Genomic DNA, 26,037 nt, shown 5'->3' on the forward strand with positions numbered 1-26,037 from the left:
AAGTAAGAATGCTTCTACATATTATATATTTAGAAACAGGACACAATGAATTAACAAGATGAGCCCATTAATTAATTACATCTTGATTTTTTTAGAAGATTTCAATTTAAAAGACTATATATTTAGCCTCTTAGATTATATATTGGTTATACATCACTGTGCAGACTAGTTATTTAACATAGATTTTTAAAATGCAAACAGATATGGTAAATTAAACAGGACCACATAAAAATGGGCCCTCTATTCAGATGCAAATTCTAAACTCAGCACTTTCTCAATCAGCTGTGTGGTTGCAGGTCTCTTCTTCTACACCAAAAATCTACTACAAGACACTGATTTGTAACTTTGACTTAGCATATGCGTCTAAATATTGGTTGTCTGATGATGTTTTTATAAAGGACACCTTTGTTAACTACTTTCTAAAGGAAAAAAAAATCTTAGTTCCAGATTATGGTTTCGCTATGGGTTTTCTCGGAAAGGGTGTCAGATGCTTTAATTCCCTAAACGGAACAGTGAGCATCATTTGCCACTGTAGCTCCTGTTTGTATGGACAGACCAATCATGAAGAACACAAAATTAATCATAACAGGGTGACTTCTGTAATGTATACTTGTGCATATAAGAAAATATAACATTCAGGTCTAATGAATTTGATCAAATTTTCAAAACAGTGAATGAAATCACAGAAAATGTGTTAGACTATCAAAATTGAAACCTTACAGAATGTCTGCTCTTGAACTTTAACACCATGCAGTCTTTTCTTAGTCTACTGGAAATTTAAAAGTTCCGGATTAGCTTGCTAGAACAGAAAAAAGTTGTTGACTAAGAGACATTTTTCAATGTACAGTATGATGAGCAGTTAGATTGCCTCCAGATGTTGAAAAAGATTCCTTCCTATTTTATTGCACTCTCTTTCACAACACTTCATTTGTTCTCTTCTGCACAGAAATGCACAGAAACACAAAAAAACGTTCATTATTCTAGTAAAAATACAACATAGCATATGAAAAACCCAATGAATATTATGTATGTAACCAATAGGTTATTGATGTAAAAGCTAGACTGTTGTATTTTATTGGACATTATTATTGCCTTTTGTTGACACTGATTAAATTTGTAGTTTTAAATAGTACATGTTGCACTAAGCAGATTAAACATTATACCACATTTTCTGTGCTCATTCTTATGAGTTGTAATAATTATTTAATCAAAGAATGATCTTGTTATTTATCTACTGTATAGTCAAAAGTATCTTGTTCCTTTTATAAAGTTTTCTAATCGCTATCATTATCTCCTCAGTCTTTAATGTATAAATGATGGGATTCAACAGAGGAGGAATGACAGTGGCCAAGGAAGTGTTTATTATCCTGGCATTGGGGTGAATAGTGGCTGTAAATGCAACAAGGTAGGTGGCAGATATTGGAAGATAAAACACAGCCACTAAGATTAGATGAGAGGTGCATGTTTTCATTGCTTTTAAGCGTCCTTCCTTTGATGCAATTTTTAACAAAGCAAATATTATACACAAATAAGATAATGCAATCAGCACCAAAGGGGCAATAAAATATAATGCTGTACAGAATATAGCAATTATGTTATTTGGAGTATAATCATTACAAGCCATACGATATGTTGGTCCATGGTCACAAAAATAACTTTCTATCATAGTTGTTTTACAGAAAGATAGTCTTGTAATTAAAGCTACTAATGAAGTCATTATCCCTGCAGTGAGAATCCATATTATTGTTAGCATGATAAGCATTACAGTATTAGTGACAATGACTTGATATTTCAGGGGAAAACAAATAGCAGCAAATCTGTCATAAGCTAATACACATAGAGTAAGTGACTGCATTAAAGAAAAAAAATGCACAAAAAACATATAGGACAAACAGGCTGCATATGCAATAAACCGAGATTCAAACAGGAAGGTGTCAATCAATTTAGGAATAAGAGCTGTGCTTCCACACATGTCAACAACAGCTAAATTAAAAACAGCCATATATTTTGGGGTGTGAAGGCTTCGCTCCAAGAATATAATGAACATGATGAAAGAGTTTCCTAAAACAGTTAAAGCATACACAAGGCACAAGAAAATGTAATAGTACTTCACGTGTGGAATGTTAGAAAACCCACTGATGTAAAACATCTGAGGTCGAACAAACGTAGCATTTAGCAAAAATGTTGAATTCAGGGAGTTCATGGTAGACTTGCTTCTCTACTTCACTTTTCTGTGACCTGTGAGGAAAAAAATCTAATTCATTCAAGAAATGACCTTTTCCTTACAAGTAACTCTATTATACCTGATAGAGTCATGTCCTGATAGTCTTTTGTTTAGTTAAACTATTGCCTAGACATCTCATCCACTTTTCCCAGGGAAATGGCTAAAACAGCTGTGTTAGGAAACAATATTTAATATCATCTCACAAAAAGAACATGAAATTCAAAATCTATTAGAACAGAGAGGTGAACGCTTTTATAAACTTTACATAGACAGTCCAATTGAACATACACAAAAAAAACCCCAGAGAAGCCAAATTCAGACTTGACAACATTATCAATAATAAAACACAATTCCAAATACAGAGGCCAAGAATGAATATATTATATTATAATATTCTATATTAGCTTCATGTTAAACATCCTGGAAAGGAAGAGGGGAAAGTCATTGTAGTTCTATTAGTTTTGCAGCTTTGTACCACTATACTTCTAAAATATGTAATTGATTTGAACATCTTTTCACAGTTTAGTACAGCTAAAAAGAGTTCATAGCCTTCTTCTAAATTCATTATAAAATGAAATTAAACTATACATTGCATGGTATATGCGCTTACAGTGTTGTTCACGATTGCACTATGTCCATGAAACACCTGATCAAAGATTAGACTAACAAATGACATTTAGAGACAAACCCATTGTATGAAAGTCAGGGTCAATTTTACCTTCTAATGTGTTCATGCGTTTTTGTAATTACAGTAGAACCAGATATTGTCATTTCTTATTATAAATACTTTTTTGTTTCGAGTTAAAACATGTTTTTACTTGCTCAAACTGGATGACAGAATAATCTGCACATGAAACACTGGATTCATAGTAATAATTAAACAATTACTATATACATAAGTAAAAATTGTTGGTCAGGTTTAATATTAAAGTCTGTGTGCTTCTGCTTTGCAATTCTGTGAAATTTATATCTACCAACAAAAGGGTTTAGACAATGTATTTCTAATGTTAATGTTTTTTTGTTTTTTTTTACACTTGTTTTACAACCGAGAGACTTTCTGTAAGTAAGAATTCCATTGTACCAGCACCGGTTACATATGGCAATAAAGTTCAAGTCAAGTCATACAGTATAATGTAATAATAATTAATATGTTAAAATGCTGAATGAATAAGGATTTACAGTATATGTCACATTAATTTGCTTTATGTGTCTTTCATATACCTTTTCATATACTGTACATATATTGAGAAAATTAATAAAGTAATAAAAAGCTACATAGATTTAAAATATTTACTGTATAATACTCACCCAAGGGTTTACAGGGAAAAAATCTAGTTTTCTATCCAGGAACATATAATTATAATATTGTTAACTCACACTGCTTTTTATTTTTTTGAAATAACAATTTACCATAGCATGCTTCAAGTACAATTAACTGTGTGTTTCTGATTGCATTTGCAGCAACAGGCATTTATAAATGTGTAAACTACTGTATATGACGTTTTTCACTGCCATCTACAGGGGCCATACCAAGCACAATTAATTCCACAAAGAGTACACCTCAGAGATTTCACTAAGAAAGTAGTAGATAGTGTATGTTTTGTTTTTGGTTATATGAAAGTTACATCAAAGACTTAATGTTATTTAAAATTGATTATATTTAACATTGAAGATGTAGACAAATAACTCAGTATCAGTTATGCTCTTGTTCAAGTATTGTTGGATGAAGTGCTGCACAAAGCTAGGGAATTAATAGGCCTTAAAACATGTTTACAATCAATACTCCTGTAAGTATGACAGTCATCTCTACCAGTATGTGAGAAGATACTTGCAGAAACTGTCTATTAAAGGCATAAGAAAACTTGTCACTTCCAGTCCACATCAGTCATTTGCTCCTGCCAAAGCTTAATTTGGACCTGGGTTAAAGAATTAAGGATATATTCAGAAATCTTTTGTAAAGTTAAATTTCATGTAATAGCTTAAAAACAATTATGCCCAATTTAGAATTATGTCCAGTATAAATTAATAATATGTATTGTATATTATCCCTTTAATTTTATTGATAAAAAAACTCATGCATCTTAAGTTCTGTTTTACAGTGGCAACGTGAGTATAAGGCTCCAATCCTGGTCCTGGGGGGCTGGTTTGTCTGCAGATTTTCTTTCCATCTCATCTCTCAAGTTAAATTAGCTGCTTACTGGTTTAATGGACCAATTTCCAAGTTTCTCTGAGCAATTCAGATGCTAGTGCTTAAAAGATACATGGAAAACCTGTAGACACACCTTCCCTCCAGAATCAGAATCAGGCATTTCTGCCTTAGAGGATTCTAAAGTTTAGTTGTGTAGGAAACAGGTTGCTGGTTGGAAATTTAGAAAAAAACACAAACGGAAAAAAAGCAAAATGAAGAAAGCCTAGCAGAAGGGAGTTTCTGATTTCAAATGATGTCATTATTTTGAGAAGCAATAACTTGAGAAAAACTGGCTTGATAAATATATTACTATATAAATATACCTCTTCTCTCTTCTTTTGAATGTTGTGCTTTAAAATGTCTGTTCCCCACTCTACCATCATTGCCACGGTTTATAGACCACTCAAACGTAATGAAGCCTTTTTAGGTGAGTTTGTCAATTTACTTTAATTTCTATGCCACAGATTTAAGAGGATTCTTATTCTTAGGGAGTTTAATATACATATTGACGTATGGTCTTCCAGTTTAGCTAAGGATTTTCTAGCTCTGTTGGAATGCTGTGATCTACCCAGTTTGTTCTTAACCCAACACATACCAAAGGACACGCCCTTGATTTAATCATTGGAGACACCTTTTTTCCACCATCAACATCCTGCTAAAGCCAAACTGCCCTAATATTTTCTGTCTCTTCGCAACTTTGCAACACATTTTTAGATTTCCTTAGCTCCAAGATTGACACCATTTGGCATCACATTCTCTCCACAACACATCATTTCCATGCCTCTTCCCTGCTTGCCTAACTTTACTGGTTCCCTTCTCTCTAACTTCTCTCTACTTGACTCTGCATCCTTTTGTAAACTGGTTTGGCATATGAAATCCACCAGCTGTATACCCTGTACAGTATATCCCACCACTTTATTTCAGTCCTGTTTTATTTCTCTCTGCTCCATTGTCCTCAATATAATAAATGAATAAGGGTTTTACCAAAGGTCCTCAAAACTGCTGCCATTACCCCAATGTAAAAAAAAACAAACAGGGCTCTGGAAAATCTAAACAATTTTCGCCCCCATTTCCAACTTACCATTTCTTGCAAAAATTCTAGAACGTCACATTACAATTCAGTTAAATAATCACCTCATTGCAAATAGCTTTTTGATCTGATGTGGTTTCCGACAACTTCACACCACAGAAACCTAGTCAAAGTTACTAGCCTTCTTCTAATTGCTTCTGGTTCTGGTTCTCTTTCTATCCTCATTCTACCTAAGTGCTGCTTTTGACAATGTTAACCATGATATCCTAGTTTCACATCTTGAGACTTTGTTTGGAATTATTGACACTGCACTCAAATGGTTCAAATCTAAACAGGTTCAATAAAACAGACTCACAATCTAACTGCAAATTGTAAACTCAATACTTCCTCAGTCAGCTTGGTGGTTGAAAGACAATTGCTTCTACCTAAAGAAAAAATCAATCAAGCCATTAGTTTGTTGCAATAAATATATGAGATTATAAACTCATTCCCTATTGATAACTTCTTTTAAAGGATTAAAGGACACTTTTGTTAGCTACTGTTAATCCTGACAGTAAAGAAAAAAAATATTGTTTATATACAGTATTATGGTTTCACAATGGGTTTTCTTGAAAAGGGCATCAGATGCTTTCATTCCCTAAAGTGAGCGGTGAGCATCATTTGCCACTGCAGCTCTTGTTTATATGGACAGACCAGTCATGAAGAACAGAAAATGAACCATAACAGGGTGATTTCTGTAAAGTATACCGATGTACAAAGGAAAGAAAACATTCAGGTCTAATAAATTTAATAAAATAATATAAACATAGTAAATTAAATTACAGAAGATTTGACAGACGATCAAAATCGAAACCCTACAGAGTTTCTTTTTTTGAATATTTACACGGTCCCGGCAGTGTTGACGCATAGACCTGATCAACCTCTGCACAGACTGCTGTGGGATACTCCACCACTCTTCTTTTGCAGCTGAAGCCATTTGGCAAAGGTTGGATGTTCTAGATTGTTTCATTTTCATTGACACCAAGATAAGATTTGTACTTAAAAATAAAAAACACACTATCTGTGCAGTATTCCACATTTTGCATGAATATTTGCATTTGAGTTGGTATAAGTATTGCTTCCAAGAATGATCTTGTTATTTATTGTTATTTATAGTTGAAAATATCTTGTTTCTTTTGTAAAGCTTATTAATTGCTACCATTATCTCCTCAGTCTTTAATGTATAAATGATGGGGTTCAACAGAGGAGGAATGACAGTGGCCAAGGAAGTGTTTATTATCCTGGCATTGGGGTGAATAGTGGCTGTAAATGCAACAAGGTAGGTGGCAGATATTGGGAAATAAAACACAGCCACTAAGATTAGATGAGAGGTGCATGTTTTCATTGCTTTTAAGCGTCCTTCCATTGATGCAATTTTTATCAAAGCAAATATTATACACAAATAAGATAATGCAATCAGCACCAAAGGGGCAATAAAATATAATGCTGTACAGAATATAGCAATTATGTTATTTGGAGTATAATCATTACAAGCCGTACGATATGTTGGTCCATGGTCACAAAAATAACTTTCTATCATAGTTGTTTTACAGAAAGATAGTCTGGTAATAAAAATTATAGCTGTAGTCATTAGCCCTCCAGTGAGAATCCATACTACTGTTAACATCGCAAGCATTGCAGTGTTAGTTACAATAATGTGGTATTTTAGGGGAAAACATATAGCAACAAATCTGTCATAAGCTAATACAACCAGAGTAAGTGACTGAATAAAAGAAAAAAAATGCACAAAAAACATATAGGACAAACAGGCTTCATATGAAATAAACCGAGATTCAAACAGGAAGGTGTCAATCAATTTAGGAATAAGAGCTGTGCTGCCACACATGTCAACCACAGCTAAATTAAAAACAGCCATATATTTTGGGGTGTGAAGGCTTCGCTCCAAGAATATAATGAACATGATGAAAGAGTTTCCTAAAACAGTTAAAGCATACACAAGACACAAGAAAATGTAATAGTACTTCACATGTGGAATATTAGAAAACCCACTGATGTAAAACATCTGAGGTCGAACAAACGTAGCATTTAGCAAAAATGTTGAATTCAGGGAGTTCATGGTAGACTTGCTTCTCTACTTCACTTTTCTGTGACCTGTAATTATAAAGGTAGAATTTTATATAGTATTTTTTTTAAATATTTTGAAAGTAAAAATTGTTGTTGTGGCTTTACAGTCCAGAATGTGGTGTATTTATTTAGTATTTATATGCATACTAAGTATACTATAATAAATGTTTTATTTTTTGCTTAATTCCACACATACAGTATGTTACTTTGTGTTGTGTACAGATATATTGTACTTTGATACTTTGTTTTAATCCTAATGACCATTCAGTAAGTTTTGTGCCACATTCAGTTTAAGTAAACGTCTAAAAGACAGCATACAGTATATAATAATATTATATTGGCTTTATGTTAACCTCTCAAAGCACTAAAGGTACATTTCAGTCTCTCTATATTGAAAATGTGTCAAAAGCATTCAAGTAGCTTTTAAAAGCAGAAGATACTGTTAATTGTGATGCTTTGTTCCATAATGGATCTAAAATATGTAATTTTTTTAAACTCCTTTTCATAGTTTTGTATTGCTAAAACAGTGCATTAAGAATTTCATTATATATGTGTTGGAATATATCTCCATCAAACACCTGATTAAGGTTTAGACTTCTATTGACAAACAATGTGCAGATGTCAGGGCGGGTTATGTAGAACTTATCAAATTATTTTTTTATGTGATCATGAGTTTTTGTAATTAGAATAATTTCACAGTATGACCAGATATTGTACTAATCATGGTATGCTGAACATAAATATTTAGTTTTTTAAGCTTTTAAGTCTCTAAAAATTAGCCATTATATAAACTGTGTATAAAAGATTGGATTATTAGTAATAATTAAACAATTATTATACATATGTAAACATTGTTGGTTAATATCAAATTTGATAAAAATTGGATTTGTAATTCACTAACTTTTTCCACATTCTATGAATTTTATATCTGTTGTCAGAGAGAATTTAGACAATGCATTTCTAACAGTATGTTACATAACAATAATGGTGGAATAAGAAGTTAAAAAATGTAAAATGTTTATAACACTCACCCTGATATTTTTACAGGATTTCCAGTTTTCTCTCCAGGATCATGAAATTAGTTTATGGTTAATGCACACTGATTTTTTTTTAAATAACGATTTACCTTATCATGCTTTAAGCACAATAAATTATTTTGCTTGGCAGCAACAAGCTTCTTATATAGCAAATATCTACAGTATATGACGTTTTTCACTGCTATTAACAGGGGGCCATACCAAGAAGAATTATTTCCACAAAGACAGTACAGAACACCCCAGAGATTTCAGTAGGAGAGGAGATGATGTATGCTTTGCATGTAGTTGCATAAACATTTTTAAAGTAGTTTTGTTTTGCTTGAATTTGTTTTGTTTGCAAACAAGTAACTCAGCATCAGTTGTGGTCTTGTTCATGTATTGTAGTATGAAATGCTTGTAAAAAGGTCCTTTAAGATCACTTTATTAGCCATATACAATTTCTTGCATTAGGAATTTGTATTTTTTGCATACCCCAGCTTGCTCTCCATGAGACACACAGATAGGGAGAGAGAAGCCCAGGGTCAGAGTGCAGGGTCAGCCATTTATATGGCGCCCCTGGAGCAGTTGGGCTTTGCTCAGGAGCCCAACAGAGTAGGATTCCTCTGCCGGCCACGTGATTTGAACAGGCGACCTTCCAGCCACAGGCGCTGATCCTTAGCCACAGAGCCTCTGCTCTGCCCTTTGTTGAAACAATTGACCTTAAAACATGTTTGCACTCAAAATCCCTGTGGATATGACAAATATATGACAGTCTGACAATTAATTTTGCTTTTGCAAAATATAGGCGCACAGCATGAAGATTAAGACTATGGTTGTTTAAATCAGTATGCAACAGGAACAACTATGTCCATAAGATAATATTAATTTCCTAGCTATTTGCTGTCTGTTGTAGAGGCAGTCAACTGTGGCATGTTCATTCTATTGCAATATCTTTGGTTCTTAATTTTCCCAATGATCGTCACCACCTGACTTACTTAAACAATTAAGGATTAATTCAGTAATAAAAGTATCAAGGCTGAGTATCTATTAACTATGAACATTTGACACTTATCTATGTATATATACTGATGGAAAAAAGAAACACCTCCTTCTCTATACTCTGGCCCTCCTGTCTGCGTGGAACAGGCTGAAGAGTGACTGCGAAGAGAATCTGATGCCACTGCTGATGAGTCCATCACAGCCTCTGTCTGGCCCAAGCCAGTCGGGTGTGACATCTAAGAGGTGGGAGCAGAGGGCCTCTGACAGGTCGCCTTGCTCTTAGGCCAGCAGCAAGGAGCCTTACTGTCCTGTCACTGATGCAGGCGTTGTATCTGCTGGCAGTTTCAGCAGCAGAATGGGTCGCAGATCTGAAACGATCTCTCAGATCAGACCAGTCTGATGTGTCAGTCCTGCTCTGGTGTGGTCACTCGAGAGCGACCGGATCTTGGATGGTCATCTGTCCTACAAGTCTGCTGAAACCTTCTCTGCAGTCAGGACACAGTGGAGCGGCTTACTCCATAGTGTCTGGCAATGCTGGCACATGACATGCCTGCCTGCAGCATGCCAATGGCCGTCTCCCTTGCTTTTGGTGATATTCAAGGCATTATGGAATTCACATACAAATGACAAAGTGTGGCTTTTTCTTCGCAATGACCTAAGCCTTTTTAAAGGTGACCTGATCAGGCATTGTTCCACCTGGACCTCGTTGGGTAAAAGTGCACCCAACGAGCTTTCATGTGATTGGCAAGTTGCAATGCCTCACTGCACAAACTGTATTGCTGGTCAGACAAACAAATTGACAACTTTTTGTGAAAGTATATAAGTTATTACTATAGTATTCTCATTCCAGAAAATGTTGTGCTTCTTTTTTTCCATCAGTTTATTTAGAAATGGGATACAGTGAATTAACAAGACGAGTACATGAATTAATTCCATCTTAAGATTTAAAATTCAAGGACTATATATTTGGCCTCTTAGATTATACAGGTATATTGTTTATACATCACTCTGCAGACTAGTTATTTCACACAGATTTTTAAAATTCAAATACATACACTGTATGGTAAATTAAACAGGACCACAAAAAAATGGGCTCTCCATCCATCTACAAATTCTAAACTCAGTACTTCCTCAATCAGCTGTGTGGTTGCAAGTCTCTTCTTCTACACCAGAAAAAAAAATACTACAAGGCATTGATTTGTAACTTGGAGTTAACATATGAGTTTAAATATTGGTAGCCTGCTGATGATTTTTTAAAGGCTGCCTTTGTTAGCTAAACTCTGCAAGGAAAATAAATCTTAGTTCCAGATTATGGTTTCAATATGGGTTTTCTTGGATAGGGTGTCAGATGTTGTCATTCCCTAAATGGAGCAGTGAACTTTCTTTTTTCCATCAGTGTACTGTATATATCCCCCTTTTGTGCAGCATCATGGTGCAGTGGTTAGCAGGGCTGCTTTGCAGTACCAAGACCCTGGGTTTAATTCTGAAACTAGGGTGTTATCTGTGTGGAGTAAGTCCTTTGTAAGTCCTCCCCAGTGTTTGAGTGGGTTTACGCAACATGCTCTAGTTTTCGCCTACAGTTCAAAGAAATGTTGGTAGGTTAATTGGCTTCTGGGAAAATTTGAATTGATACAAGTGTACTGTATGTATGTGCACTACAATGGACAGGCATTCCATTCAGAGTTTGTACTGCCCTACTCCCATTGCTTATAAAGGTGGCACTGGCACCCCATGACCCTCTGTTGGATAAAACGATTATAAATGGATATATAACAATAGTACTAATACAACTGTATAATATATTACTATAACATTGTAATATATTCATAATAAAAAAAGTTCTGTTTTAGAGTTGCAGCTTTAGTGTGTTCCATATGTATGTCTACTGTACAGTGTGCAACTCACAACTGGTAATCCACCAACACCAAACAGGTGTGAGCCTGGCCAGTTCATGGATAGACGACCTCCTGGGAAAGTTAACGTTGCTGCTGAAAGAGGTGTTAATGGGAACAGTAGGGTGTTCAACCTGTGGTCTGTGTTCAACACTTTATTGTAAAAAAAGATGCACTTCTTCAGATGAGACATAAAACTGAAGTCCTGACTCCCATTAAAAATCTTAGAGCAGTTTTCAAAAAGCGTAAGGGTGTTACCTTGGTGTCCTAGCTAAATTTCCCCATGGACATTATACATCATGGATTCCTCCATGATGGGAAAGCCAATATAATAGTTGATGTTTGGTGAATATACTGGTGCACTTTGGCTGCCATTGCATCATCTAGGTGGGTGTTACACATTGGTAAAAGTGGAGGGGAGTCCCCTTACCTGTAAAGCTCTTTGAATGCAGTGTCAACAAAAGCACTATATACTGTACATTTAAGTAATTAAATAATTAAAATGACATCGGGTTAAAATCTGACTTTTCTTTACCAAATTACAGTGCAGTTTTGAGAAATAACAGTGTTATACATAGGGGGTTGTGAAAATGATGAATAATCATCAATATGTACAATTTACAATCAATATGTTAATAATCATAATCCTCAATTTGTAAATGATTTTGAGAAGAATATGCCTGAGCTGTTGGTATAGAGGCACATGCATTCTTTTTCTCTGGCACAGCTTTGGTGAATAGAGAATTAATTCAGGCACACTGAGTTAAACAAATATTTATTGACAAGGACAATACACACAATACAACACACATCATAACATACAACACAGAAGTTATATTGTTTACAAATTTACACACAAGGCATCTAACATGTCTAAATCCTCACCACCCAGAAAAAAGACCACTATGTAGCATTTAAACTCTTATACTGTAATGCCTACAGAGGCCAGAATAAAAGGCAATAAATCACCTCATAAATCAAACAGAATATGACCTAATGTTAAATCTCTCTCTGTAAACCCAAATACTACAAAATCAATTTTAAAATGCACTCAATAACTAGAAAAGGCCTGTGAGAGATTCCTTGCAGAGAAAATCCGAGTTAACAAAACAATATCCCTCTTAACAGGGTTTAAATACTTAACTGCAATCTGGTCTTTCTGGAAGATAAGGACAAGGAGCTCTCGTCTTCTGCATTTCTGTCCCCTTGTCATTCCATCTGTCTCTTTCTCATCTCTTTCTTTCCCTGCCTGTTTTAAACCGTCTTCCTCGACTGTTGATTGAAACTTAATCTTTTACTCAGAACATAGTTAACTAAGGTAAATCAAGGTAAACTTTATGATAACTTTGATTTATGAATCTCGTAAAAGCAAAGCAAACATCTCCTTGCTTTGAAACTGGAAATGGTGACACAGGCCAGGTGTTACCACATATCTAGATTCTTCAAGACACTTCAATAGTCACTTACAATATCTGTAACAATACAAACAGTTTTATTTCATTGGGATTTGACACACAATAAAAAAATCTGCTGCTCAGAATCTTCACGTAAAATTAAGATGAATATCAAGAAGAATAAGGAGTGCCTAACAAAATGAATATGTACAATATAGGCATGATCAACCAAAAAGTCCAGAATATGACAAAACACCAGGCTGGCACTATGGAATCCAATACAAAATCAATTGTATGTTTAGCCTGACTTTCTCTGTCTTAATAAGTGATGTTCCACATGGTTTACAATTTCTATCATCTCCCAATAATGAACATTTGCCAATCTACCACCTTTGTTGAGTGGATTTTCACAGGGAATGGATGCTTTACAACATACTGTATACATGTGAATTTATCATAGGTATTTTAAACATTAATGGAAGAAAAGTAAGAGAAAGGATAGATCCTAATCTTGCACACTTCTGCTCGCCTACCAATTTAAGTCTCACACACCTTCCTTCCATTCTCGTACAAATTCCCTGACTCAGTTCTTCTGGCTAGGCTAGTATTCCCTCAGCTAGGTGAGTTACAACGAATACATATCTTGTCTCTCTTTCAAATTCATTAGGATGGAACTACTGAAACATAAGAATTGCCTATAAGAAGGGTTATATAAAGAGGCTTCCATGAAGAACAATTCTACGAGCTACATGAGATCCTGCTAGTAAAAAAAAGGATACAAAGCCCTTCCTTGGAAAAATCAGTAAAAAGCCCTGCTAACTCATTTGGTGACTAACTGCTTTGCAGCTGCTTTGAAAAACTTAATATAGTCGCACAGAGGATGAAGTAATTCATTTCGGTTTGTACACTCTTGGGATAGTTCCTAGCAATTACATGAATTCAGTATTTTTACACTTTGTGTTTAAGTGTAAGCTACCAGTTTACAATAAACTGGATATACTAAAATATATTTACAACCACATATTATTTGGCTATTTGTACTGGCAACTATTCCAGTGTTTTCAAAATTATTCCACAAAAGTATTAACTTTCCATTACTTGGGAAAGTATCTTGTTTCTTTTACAAAACTTTTTAATTGCTTCCATTATCTCGTCTGTTTTTAAAGTATAAATTATAGGATTCAGCATTGGTGGAATGACAGTAGCTAGGGAAGTATTTATTATTCTAGCATTGGGATGAATAGTGGAACTTAATCCAGCTATGTAAGTAGCTGCTATTGGAAGGTAAAACACTGCTACTAGGATTAAATGGGACGTACATGTTTTCATTGCCTTTAAACGTCCTTCTAATGATGCAATCTTTAACAAGGCAAATATTATACACACATATGATAATGCAATCACCACTAATGGAGCACCAAAAAATATTGTTGTACAGAATATAGCCATTCTGTAATTTGGAGAATTGTCATTGCAAGCCAGACGAAACACTGGGCCATGATCACAAAAATAGCTGTTTATCACAGTTGATTTACAGAAGGACAGTCTGATAAATAGAAGGACAACTGTAATTAATATTGCTGCTGTGACAATCCACACTAGTGACAGAATTACAGTTATTGAATTGTTAGTCATAATGATATGATATTTAAGGGGGAAGCATATAGCAACAAACCTGTCATAGGCCAGTACAACCAAAGTAATTGACTGCATAGAAGAAAAGAAATGTACAAAAAACATATTGGCAAAGCAGGCCTCATATGTGATAAACTGAGAATCAAACAAAAAGGTTTCAATCATCTTAGGAATAAGAGCTGTGCTGCCACACAAGTCTACTACAGCCAAATTAAAAATAGCCACATATTTAGGGGTATGAAGACTTCTCTCCATAAATATTATGAACATGATGAAAGAGTTCCCTAAGACAGTAACAGCATAAACAAAGCACATGAAAATGTAATAGGACTTTGCATTAGGTAAGTCTGAAAACCCATTCACATAAAAGAACTGAGGTCGGACAAAAGTATCATTTGGAGAAAATGTTGCATTCAAGGAGCTCATGTCCAATGTTTTCTTCACAGTTGTTTTCTTTGTCCTGCAATTATAGAAGTCATTAACTTATCATTAAATGTTCCGCACCCTGAATGGCATTTACCAAGGTAGGTTTAGGAGACGAAATGTCATTATAGGGATCTATATGGTACTCTTTCCATTTCTCAAAAGCAAATTTCACCAACAGCAACATACAGTCCATCTGTATTCGTACTCTAGCATTAAGGCTTATTTGTAGTTCTTGAATTAAATTATTAGTAGAATACGTGGTAGACTTATTTAATATATATGACACATTGTTAATGACTATAAACTTTTGAAAAACTGATCTGAATGTAGAAAACATTGCACCTTTCAAAAGAAATAAGCTGATCTGCATTTAAATACAACTAGCCTTCTGCTTAAATATTCAAATTCATTAAATACCCAATGGTCAAGAGTAAATATAATTATAAATTATTAACAGAAAAACTGAATTAAACTTTTAAAACAATGCTTCCAACCAGTTAAAAAATAACAACCTATAGGAAACATACACTTCTTAAAGTATTTTAAGATGGTAGATTCAAGAGCTGCACATAATACACTTTGAGGGAGAAATGCCTAAAAAACGTTGTTTTAGATTTATTTCATATATGCCTTTTATTTAAATAATTTTTCATGTATGCCTTTTTACAGTTAATTGTGTAATTGGGTGGCATTATTTAAATGTATTTTGTTAATGATAAAATGCTAACAGATACGCCCGCAAATTGTATTTATCAAAAAAACTTCACAATCTAAAATGATTTATCTTGAGAAAAATCAGGCATGAGTTTAATTAATTCATAAATCCTGCAAATCTTGGAATGCCTTAGTTAGAATATCTTAGACTGCAAACCTTACTTTTCTTCATGTAATTATTTTTCTGTCTGAAAACATTTTTTCACATGAAAAACGTATTTTTTTATATTCTTTGCACATTTGCCAACATTATTCGTAACGTTTCTACAAATTCACGAAATTCGTGTTACTACTGAAACTAGAAAATATTTGTTGGCAATCCATTAGTGAATAAATTATTATAATGTTGTTTTTAATTTATTGTAAATACAAGAATACTAAATAAACATTTAATAATTTATGTCTTATACTTACCCAAGGGATATTAAGATTATTAACTTAGACTTTCAGGTTTCTTTGACATTTAACACAGTCTTCTGAAATAAAATTATTGTATTTGTACAATGAACCTTAACTTGGTAAAGTAGTTGTTTCCATGTTAGGAATCACAAATGTACACAAGAGTAGAGTGCCATCTTTTATAAATGTGGCTTTGTGACGTTTTCTGTTCCCAGCACCTGTGGGCATGATAGTCTGCACTCCAGAGGAAAAATGTCATTTCTTCATTGATCTGGGTTTAGTTTTTTTTAGAACATTAAAAAAATACTAAGAGTCTGCATGTATTTTTCTTGCTGTATTTCCAAGCTCAGTCATGAGATGTCATTAAAGTGCCATTCTAACTTCAGACTTTCTGAAAACATCCTATCTGAACAGAATATGTTCACAAGCAGTAGTTAAGCAGTTCACTGTAAAGCAGGGGTATTATGGGTGTTGAAGGCAAACAATATATTTTCACTGATTGCTCTGATGATCACATAGAGGTTATACCTGGATCTATTTGCTATCTGGAAGGATATAAAAGTGTGCACTGATTACTTTCATAACCAACTCATGGGCCACCAAGATTTCCTAAGACTGCAAGCTAGTCAGAGGGAGAAATAGTACCAGTACCTGTTCCAGTGCTTATAGGGAAAAGATGTTGCCATTTTTAAAATTAGATATATTTTTTAAAGAGAGCTAATATGATAACATCATTAAGGCTGTTGTTAAAATATACTGTAGATGAGGATAACATTAAAAGGAATCAATTTGTAAATGGATGTGCAAAGCTAACAAGCATTTAGGTTTATTGTACAGTACATTATAGTTATATCACTAAATGGCTTATGTGAATAAAGTGAATTTATATTCATTTATTTCTCCAAATGGTGTCATAATTGCAATAACAAAGCCTTCTGCTTGTGCAAACCAGCAGGGATCCAATTTTCTGTCAGATACCACATACAGACTTAATTACCACCTTGCTAAAATAAACTGGGACATTCAGAATCACTGGGACTGCTTTGTTGCTATACATCAATAACAAAAAATAAAAAATAGAATGTATGTTAATAATCAGGAAGTCATATTTTGAGTTGTGGATGTAATAATATTTTTTAAGATACCTAATGCAAGTTGATAGTATCCGGTCAGTTAAAGTGTATTGGAAAACCTCATTTAAGAAACTGATTAATAGGAATAAAAAGGATGATGTCAAGTAAATATTGTATAACTAATAAGTTCTGTATTTATCAAAAGGTAAAAAAGCTCTCCATATTCTCATACCATTTAATTAAAACATACTCTATACTTTACTAAATGTTATGTATTTTACTTTGAGTTATTTAAGCAAAGTATAATAATGTGTACTGTATTGCGCTATTTCTGTCATATTGTACTTTATACATATATAGTTTAATATCAAATAAAATGTAACATTTTATATATAAAAAATACATTTTGAAATGATCTTGCATTTTTTATATCTGGTGATAACTTCCCACACAGAGCAAATGATTTTAATTATTATGTGTATAAAAATAAATGAAAATATTGTTGATGACTTATTTGTTATGTATAATTCTGTTGAATTCTAAAAATAATACAATAAAATACTAACTACAAAATGCAGTTCCCAAATTAAAGCATTTAATGCATGACTTAAATGGATTTTATCATGTTAATGAATCTGAAAATACATTTTCAGAGTAATTTGTTTTCATTAAATAGAAAACATCCCATCATACAATAGAATACAGAAAAGAATTACTGAGTTAAGTAAACCTTCAATGATTGAAATATGCACAATCGACCCTACCAAAGTCTGAGAAAAGCTGCAGTCCACCTAGGAAAACATTATTAAAGAGGTGCTCACCACATTCCTCAAATGAGAATAAAAGAAGCTGGAGATGGCTTTCCATGTGTTGACATCTACCTTTATAACATCCAGACAAACGGGATGAAACACAGTATTTTATGTCAGGAGAGATGATAATTACTCATTCAAGCAATTGCTTGGCTTTTCTCAAAATGACTAATGAACTGTGTAGCAATAAGAAATTCATACTCCTGATCTTTAACTTTTTGTTTCATACTCGGTTCCTTTTGAATATTTTTTTAATTGATTCTTTAATCTCCTCTGTTTTTAATACATGAATAATAGGATTCAGCAGATATGGAATGGAGCGTGACAGTGAAGTACTTAGAATTCTAGCATTTGGATGAAGTGTGCTACTAGATGCTGCAAAGTATATTCCTAATATCGTTAGGTAGAAAACTGCCACCAACATTAGATGGGAAGTACAGGTATTGAATGCTTTCCAGCGTCCTTCTAGTGATGCAATTTTTAATAATGCATATAATATACAAGCATAAGATAATATAATCAGTACTAATGGTACAAAGAGTAATATTGCAATACTAATAAAAGCCATTATTGAATTAGGAAAATTGTCATTGCAAGCAAGACGATACACAGGCCCGTGATCACAGAAGGAGCTCTCTATCACAGTTGATTTACAAAAGGACAGTCTAGTAATTAAAACTACTAGAGTAATTATTATCGCTGTTGCAAAACACCATACTATGGTTATTATCACAATCATCCGATTGTTTGTGATGATGATGTGATAATTCAGTGGAAAACAAATAGCAACAAACCTGTCATAAGCTAGTATAACAAGAGTGAGAGACTGTATGGTAGGAAACAAAAAGGCAAAAAACATATTGGCCAAACAGGCTTCATATGTGATGAACCGAGAATCAAAGAGAAATGTCTCAATCATTTTAGGAATAATAGCTGTGCTGGCACACATGTCAGCTACAGCCAGATTCAAAAGAACCACATACTTAGGGGTGTGAAGACTTCGCTCCATGTATATAATGAATATAATGAAGGAGTTTTCTAATACACATATGACATAAACAAGGCTCAGGAATATATAATAATATCGTATATATGGCATATTAATAACGCCATTTATATAAAACCTCTGAGGCCGAACAAACAGAGAATAAAGTGGAACTGTTGAATTCAAGGAGCTCATGCCAGATTTGTGTCTTGCAGTTGCAGTTGTGTCTCCAGGACCTGTAAATATAAAATTAAATTTAGGTTAATAAAAACTGGGTCCAAATTGAAACCCTATATGTGTAGAATTTTCCCGGGTTTTTCAGTATTGTGGCTTGAATATTTCTTTCATGTTGAAGTTCCCAGATCCTCCTACTTTGAAGGGATATATGTTTAACAGAAAAATAGTCTATTCTTTAAGTGTGACCTCTAATTTTGCTTTAAAATACTAATTTCATGACAAATGTCAGCACAGAAATTTCAAGCCTATGGGTATGTTTTTTTGTTTCTATTGACGAAACAAATGAAAAACATTTTTTGAGGTGCATGGAGCACACTCACACCAGGCCACTTTTTCCTAGAAGCATCACAGCAAGAAATTAAGAACATACAAGCTCAACAAAAACGGGTTGTCCAGGAACTGAACCTAGGGCACCACCACAATAATAATAATAATAATAATAGTAGTGCTGATTTTGATGATGATGATTCAGTGTGGCTTCAGTGCATTTATACATTCAAAAGATAACTAACGTGGTGTCACAGTTCTTAATATTTTAAAGCAAAATCAGGCTACCTTATTGCGTTTCAGCATCTAAATTATTGTACCATTTCTATATGTGCGTATCGTGTTTCTGATTCTTTTCTTTCATGTGTTAAAATATATTTGTTTCTCACTAAAGTTGTAAATTCAGTGCATACTGTACCTAAGAAATTTGAAACATTCGATTTTATATATAGTACTCACCTTAACATGTGTGCAAATATTTCTGAAATTGGGAATCTTCCAGTAAGTTGGAAGCTATATGCATAAACTGTAATTGAGTACAGCCTTTTATAAATGAAGCTCTTTGATGTCTTTGCTATGAGCTGATGGGGGACTGTTGAATCATCTCTATGTCAACATTAATCATACAGTGCTCAAGAGAACTCAATTTCCCAATAGAAAAGCAAGTTGTGTGAAGGAGAAAGTTAGAATGTACAAAAGTAGAAATTAGGGGGAGAAGCCTTACAAAAGGGGCTATCATGTTTATAATGTTTATTTTGTACAACTTTACCTACATAAGACTTGACTGTATTAAAAGTTTATTGAGAGTAGATAGGTACAATGCCTAATTCTCACACTAAAAAGGAGAATTAGATATCAACAATTCATTATGTAGTAAACTATTGAGCAGTGTTCTTTTTATTAAGTATAATTTAGGTCATCCTTTATGCTGAACATGAAAGTAAAGGCTAATTTCACACAAATTAAAAAATGGCCAAGTAGTATTCAAAAGTGATAAACATTTCTTTATAAAAAGAGCTGTTTTGCTGTGCATGTCTCCTTATGTCAATTTAAAAGGAGCCGCATATGTGTGTGAAGACTATTTATTACTTATGTAATGAACATGAGAAAACTGTTCTCTAGACATACTGTAAACAAAGCACAGAGCATATAACAGTGCTTTACATATCGATTGTCAGAAAAGCTATTAATATGAAAGCATTGAGATAGAAGAAATCTATCAGAAGACCAGACTCTTTTGCTAATCATGTATCTGTTGCTGTCTCATTGAAGTGTAATTTAATTAGGCATTGTTCAGTGGCATCAGCACTTCCTTGTGGAGATGTTTTGTGTTTTAAAAGTTAACAGAGCATTTCATAATTTCTAATAATGAAAATTATTTAAACTGCGACACATCATTCAACCAGAGCTCAAAACATCACAAGGATCCTCAAGAGCACAACAAAGACTGTATTAATTAAAAGATACTTGTATCAGATACATTAGAATCCAAGCTTTTTTATCTAGGCTTTCTTATCGATGCTAAGAAAATGTATCACACAGTAAAAAGTCAAATTTCTGGGGCGTCAGTATACCAGAGATTATGGTACCGCTTCGGAAGGGTGTCAACTAGTCAGATTCCAGGACCGGAATTATCTGTTTTAAAATTGAGAATATGTAATCACGTATCTAAAGAAATTAATAATGATATTAATTTAAGGATCTAAATATCTAAATATATGTATCTATATAGCTGGTAGTATTACTGTTTTTCACTTTCTTTGTAAACACGTTTTGGTAACACTCGAATTGCAGGAGGATTCTGTTTTTTGGTCAGTTATGGTCTGTAGCTCAAATCCTGCTTAACTAAAAATTAGACACAAGAGGAGTATTATTGGACAATGTTTTGAGGCTCTAGCGGAATTTCTCTGAAAACTGAAGAGTTATAGAGGAGACAGGTTGTGTATCGCTTCTTTTGATACTTGTAAAAAAAACCATTCCAATGTTAATGCGACACGGAAGATAATGTGGTGTATTGGTCGCTAGTGAAAAGATTTTATCATTTAATCTCTTTACTGTGCACATTTTAATCCGATTATTATTGAATATTTATATGGAATTTTAACACTAAAGGGAAATTTTAGTAGTTAAGCATAAAACGCAGAGGAGCATAACGAAGGTCATAAAGGTCATAAACGATATTAATTTAGGAACATAAACATATTATGTAAACTGTATGTTGCTGTTATTGGTATTTTAAATAAAAAATACACACCAATACTCAATTTCTCCTACAGTATATTGACATTTTTTATATTTCAAAATAACACGTTCGTAATGTACTGTATGTACACAGGTTGAACTGTAGGGCGCAAATCCACCCGAACCCAAAAGCCCAACATATTAATGTGCGGTTTTCATCACTCTCTGTGGGAGTACTGGCTGTGACGAATTAAACCGGTTTCACAGGTATTTTCAAAGTAGAAGGCGGCGAGTCTTCCAGCGAAAGACACCTCCCCCCCTCCAAAACCCAATTTTTTTGCTTAAACTAGTAGTTCTTAAGTACAGTACAGTAAGTACTTATTGTACAGTACTTACGGTAGTGCTTCTCGCGTTAAGAAAGCTAGGTGTTAGCATAAACTATTAATAATCAATAATATTAAATTTAGCACTGTAATAAATTGTGTTAATAATAAATTCTATTCTACTCTGAGGGGGAGGAAGAATGCCCGTGGTCTTTTCACTGATAAACTTATGTCAAGCTTTTTTTTTTTTTAAAAGTCAATTGTGTGTCCATAATATTGCTATTTTGATATTGCTAATTGCTATTGCTACTGAGTCTCTGTGTAATGTAAATACATTTTGTCTCCAAATCCACCACCACTTGTATGAATCATAGCCCTGCCAAACGATGCAAATTCCGCTGCAATGGTTGTGTGCAGGAATTATTCAGTATGGCATCTCCATGTTCAAGTAAACACTGCTCTGTGTGCAAATGCAAATGCATTTTAAAAAAGTTTTTTTTTAAAAGGCGCTATATAAATATAAAGTTTATTATTATTAATATTGATGATATTCTTCCTCCCAGGACTTGTAAAATTGTTGTTGTTATTGTTGTTATCCCGTAAAGCACTTTGAGAAGCATACTGTCAAGCACAAGTGGTGGTGGATTTGGAGACAAAATGTATTTACATTGGGTTGCTGTAAGTGGAGCACTAATAAGCCCAAAGCTCTACTTATTATTTTACAAGAGAATGCACCTGACAAGCTGGACAGTATTCTTCTCAAAGCGCTTTACAGGATAACAACAACAATAACAACAACAATTTACAAGTTCTGGGAGGAAAAATATGATCAATATTAATAATAATAATAAACTTTATTTTATATAGCGCCTTTAAAGGTGGCTCCTCAAAGCGCTTTACAGGATAACAACCAATGAAACAACAGTGGCTGGGGGTTGAAAATACTTATGAAACTGGTTTGTTTACAATGTACTGTAGACACAGAGTGTTACACCAACACATTAGCATGTTAAAGCAATTCCATTGAGGAGCCCGGCGCGATAATTGTTTTGTTCCTTGATATCTGATCTGCAAGGCCATTTGGCTGCAGCGAATGTGAATTCTGTCTGAAAAAATAAAAGTATTTTAATCAAGATTCCCTTTTAAAATTAACGTGAAACAAAACAAAAACTAAAAATAAGATACAATCTACAGACATTCACAGCATATACATATCTTAAAACATTTACATATATTGTTAAATTATTACTAAATATTTACTTTAAGTTACTGAAACAGCCAGTTAATAAAATCGTTGCAATTTTGTTCTCGTTTGGAGGTGGGGATATTCTGACAACAATTGATTTAAAGACAATCTGTCAAAGTGCAATGAAATACAATATTATAGGGGTACCTTTAAAGCGGAGACGACGAAAATAAAGTTTATTATTAATTTGCTGGACAGAGAGGTGAACATTATTATGCAGAAGACAAAGATAACGATTTACATTGCACTGCCAGATTGTGAATCAATAAAAATATTTAATTAAACACAGGTTTGCGATTTAAATGGAAATGGGGGTGACGAGAACTCTTAATCTTCTTCTTCTTCTTTTTCACAGCCTTAGTCCCAGACTGTCCTGGGGTCAGCTGCTCTTCTCCACTTGTCTCTGTCGAGCGCATCTTCCTCACTCACTTCACATACCTCCATATCTTTTCTCACACAATCTATCCATCTCTTTCTAGGCCCGCCTCTTCCTCTGTTACCTTCCACCTCAAATTCCATTACCCTCTTTGTTACTTCTTCAACGTCCCTCCTCATGATATGTCCATACCACCGTAACCTCGCCTCTCGCATCTTCTCAACCACATCCTGTCACAGATTATTCCAGTTATTTCTCTCCACTTGTTCCATCCAGCTTTCACTCTTTGTTTTACTGCCTCCAGTGTTTCTCCTCCCTTTACCATTTTTGATCCAAGGTATTTAAAGCCATCAACTTGTTTCAGTTTTCCTCCATTTGTCTCCTCTTAATCTAAATAAAACTAAAATAAATAAAACAGATTTCGATAGTTAATAACCACTTTTTATGCGCAAAACATTTTTCTTCCTCCTGATCATCTTAGAAATCTGTGTACGCTGTAAGGTTTTTACTTCCTAATTAAATTTTTAAAATACGAGTTTCGAATAGAAGCAGCATATGCTGTTTTCTTCCTCCTATGTAGGACAGATCAGCAAGTTTTTTTTCCCCAGTCAGAGGGGTGTCAGATGGTGTCAGCCAATCACCATTCTGAAGCCTACCGTAATCTCTGGGAAGGGACACCCCAGAATTCTGTCGCATTTTCATTTTAGGAAATTATGAAACGCTCGGTTAAAAGCAAGGGAGATTTTCCATTATAGTGGACATAAAAACAAGAGTTTGCTGCGGCGTTATTGGAAACCCAATTTTAACACAAATCGCCGGCATTATATCCTAGAAGACACAGACTGGCGCCAGACCGGGAGAATGCCCGGAGCATTAAAGGGATTGGACAGTTTCCAAGTGCTTGTACAATCGATGGAAATGTTCAAATAAATGTGCAAAAAAAATAATGTATTCCTTTATCATATTGGCTAGCTAATGTCCTCTCTTTGCTAGTTACCTGTGGCTGTGTTTCTGTCTTGCATAGCAACAAGTGACTATATTCTCAGGCGGAGGAACGTAAACGGCTTAATTTTCATGTTAAATAATTTTTTTAATTAAAATTCATTCTATACAGCAATCGCATATTTGGGGACCGTTTCATAAGACTTTGATGCTTAAAATCTTTAGGGAGAAATGGAAGACTGGTGTGTATTTTCTTTAAACTACCAAGACCAGCCATATACAGTAAAGTTTACATACAGTAATATGTTTATGTTCCTAAATTAATATCGTTTATGACCTTCAGATGCGTGATGCTCCAGATGCATTATGCTCAGCTACTAAAATTTCCCTTTAGTGGTAAAATTCCATATAAATATTCAGTACTAAGCGGATTAAAACTTGCACAGTAAAGAGATTAAATGATTAAATCTTTTCACTACCGACCAATGCACCACGAGTGCCTCTGTCGGTCATTTTGGCCAGCCAATCACTTACTGCGGTAGACTGCGGTGGCTTGTGGGTAGTTGCCCACGGTACGGGTTTGTACCGTGAACTTTGAATGGCTGCATCTGTACTTTACTAAATGTAATGTATTGCACTATTTCTGTTAAATCGTACTTTCAACATATATAGTTTATTTGGATGTTTTAAGTATTTTCTAGCTCAGTAAAAAAAATAAAAAACACAGTTACGAAATATAATTCCAAGATAAGGTACTAAAAAATCATTGATTTTATAACTAAAAATTATTATAAATCTTTTAAAAATATCAAATAAAGTGTAAAATTTTGTAAAAAGACTATGTTTTTTTACGTTTTGCAATTAATTCTGACACAGAGCAAATGATTACCCATAATATGGCTACAGCATACATATTAATATTAAAAACCAGATGTGAAATTATCAGTTAAATAATTATGTGTGTAAAATAAATGAAAATATTGTTGATGATTTACCAAAATATTTGTTATGTATAATGCTGTTGCATTCTAAAAATAATTTAATAAAATACCAACTACAAAATGCAATTCCCACATTAAAGAATTTAATGCATGACTTAAATGGATTTTATCATGTTAATGAATCTGAAAATACATTTTCAGAGTAATTTATTTTCATTAAATAGAAAACATCCCATCATACAATAGAATACAGAAAAGAATTACTGAGTTAAGTAAACCTTCATTGATTGAAATAAATGAATGCAGTTTATCTTGCTGCTAATGCACAATCCACCCTACCAAAGTCTGAGAAAAGCTGCAGTCCACCTAGAAAAAACATTATTTAAGAGGTGCTCACCACATTCCTCAAATGAGAATAAAAGTAGCTGGATATTGCTTTCCACGTGTTGGCATCTAACTTTATAACACCCAGACAAATGGGATGAAATACATTGTCAAGAGAGATACTAATTACTCATTCAAGCAATTGCTTTGGCTTTTGTCAAAATTACTAATGAACTGTGTAATGTAGCAAGAAGAAATGTGTACTCCTCTTGATCTCTAACTTTTTGTT

General features: G+C 33.8%; 4 protein-coding genes across 4 annotated transcripts; all 4 read right to left on the minus strand.

The window, feature by feature from the left end:
- Positions 1-1,231: 1,231 nt before the first annotated feature.
- Positions 1,232-2,212, minus strand: LOC148658295 (olfactory receptor 1E16-like). Its single transcript, XM_088641928.1, has one exon. The coding sequence runs from the start codon at positions 2,201-2,203 to the stop codon at positions 1,232-1,234; it is 972 nt and encodes a 323-aa protein (XP_088498054.1). The 5' UTR covers positions 2,204-2,212.
- Positions 2,213-5,672: 3,460 nt separating this feature from the next.
- On the minus strand, positions 5,673-7,573 carry LOC148658296 (olfactory receptor 51F2-like). The gene is made up of 2 exons (XM_088640192.1): positions 6,641-7,573; positions 5,673-5,708 (listed from the first exon to the last, which is right to left on the minus strand). The coding sequence occupies exons 1-2, from the start codon at positions 7,556-7,558 to the stop codon at positions 5,673-5,675; spliced, it is 954 nt and encodes a 317-aa protein (XP_088496318.1). The 5' UTR covers positions 7,559-7,573.
- A 3,191-nt stretch (positions 7,574-10,764) lies between these two features.
- LOC148658297 (olfactory receptor 1M1-like) lies at positions 10,765-14,937 on the minus strand. Its single transcript, XM_088640252.1, has 2 exons — positions 13,978-14,937; positions 10,765-10,809 (listed from the first exon to the last, which is right to left on the minus strand). Exons 1-2 carry the CDS (start codon positions 14,926-14,928, stop codon positions 10,765-10,767), a joined length of 996 nt encoding a protein of 331 aa, XP_088496378.1. The 5' UTR covers positions 14,929-14,937.
- A 3,212-nt stretch (positions 14,938-18,149) lies between these two features.
- LOC148658298 (olfactory receptor 1-like) lies at positions 18,150-19,106 on the minus strand. Its single transcript, XM_088641929.1, has one exon. The coding sequence runs from the start codon at positions 19,104-19,106 to the stop codon at positions 18,150-18,152; it is 957 nt and encodes a 318-aa protein (XP_088498055.1).
- Positions 19,107-26,037: the final 6,931 nt, after the last annotated feature.

Source organism: Lepisosteus platostomus, chromosome 7 (assembly GCF_059453375.1).
Source record: "Lepisosteus platostomus isolate fLepPlt1 chromosome 7, fLepPlt1.hap1, whole genome shotgun sequence".
In the NCBI taxonomy this organism is placed as follows: Eukaryota; Metazoa; Chordata; class Actinopteri; order Semionotiformes; family Lepisosteidae; genus Lepisosteus; species Lepisosteus platostomus.

What these genes read in the sequence shown, in the direction of transcription:
- LOC148658296 (XM_088640192.1), bottom strand. Translation starts at nt 7,558, where the DNA reads ATGAACTCCCTGAATTCAACATTTTTGCTAAATGCTACGTTTGTTCGA. An exon ending in TAAAGACTGAGGAGATAATG is followed by an intron (nt 5,709 to 6,640) that starts GTAGCAATTAAT and finishes ATGTGAAACTAG; the next exon opens with GATATCATGGTTAACATTGT.
- LOC148658295 (XM_088641928.1), bottom strand. Translation starts at nt 2,203, where the DNA reads ATGAACTCCCTGAATTCAACATTTTTGCTAAATGCTACGTTTGTTCGA.
- LOC148658298 (XM_088641929.1), bottom strand. Translation starts at nt 19,106, where the DNA reads ATGAGCTCCTTGAATTCAACAGTTCCACTTTATTCTCTGTTTGTTCGG.
- LOC148658297 (XM_088640252.1), bottom strand. Translation starts at nt 14,928, where the DNA reads ATGAGCTCCTTGAATGCAACATTTTCTCCAAATGATACTTTTGTCCGA. An exon ending in AGTTTTGTAAAAGAAACAAG is followed by an intron (nt 10,810 to 13,977) that starts ATACTTTCCCAA and finishes GGCTACCAATAT; the next exon opens with TTAAACTCATATGTTAACTC.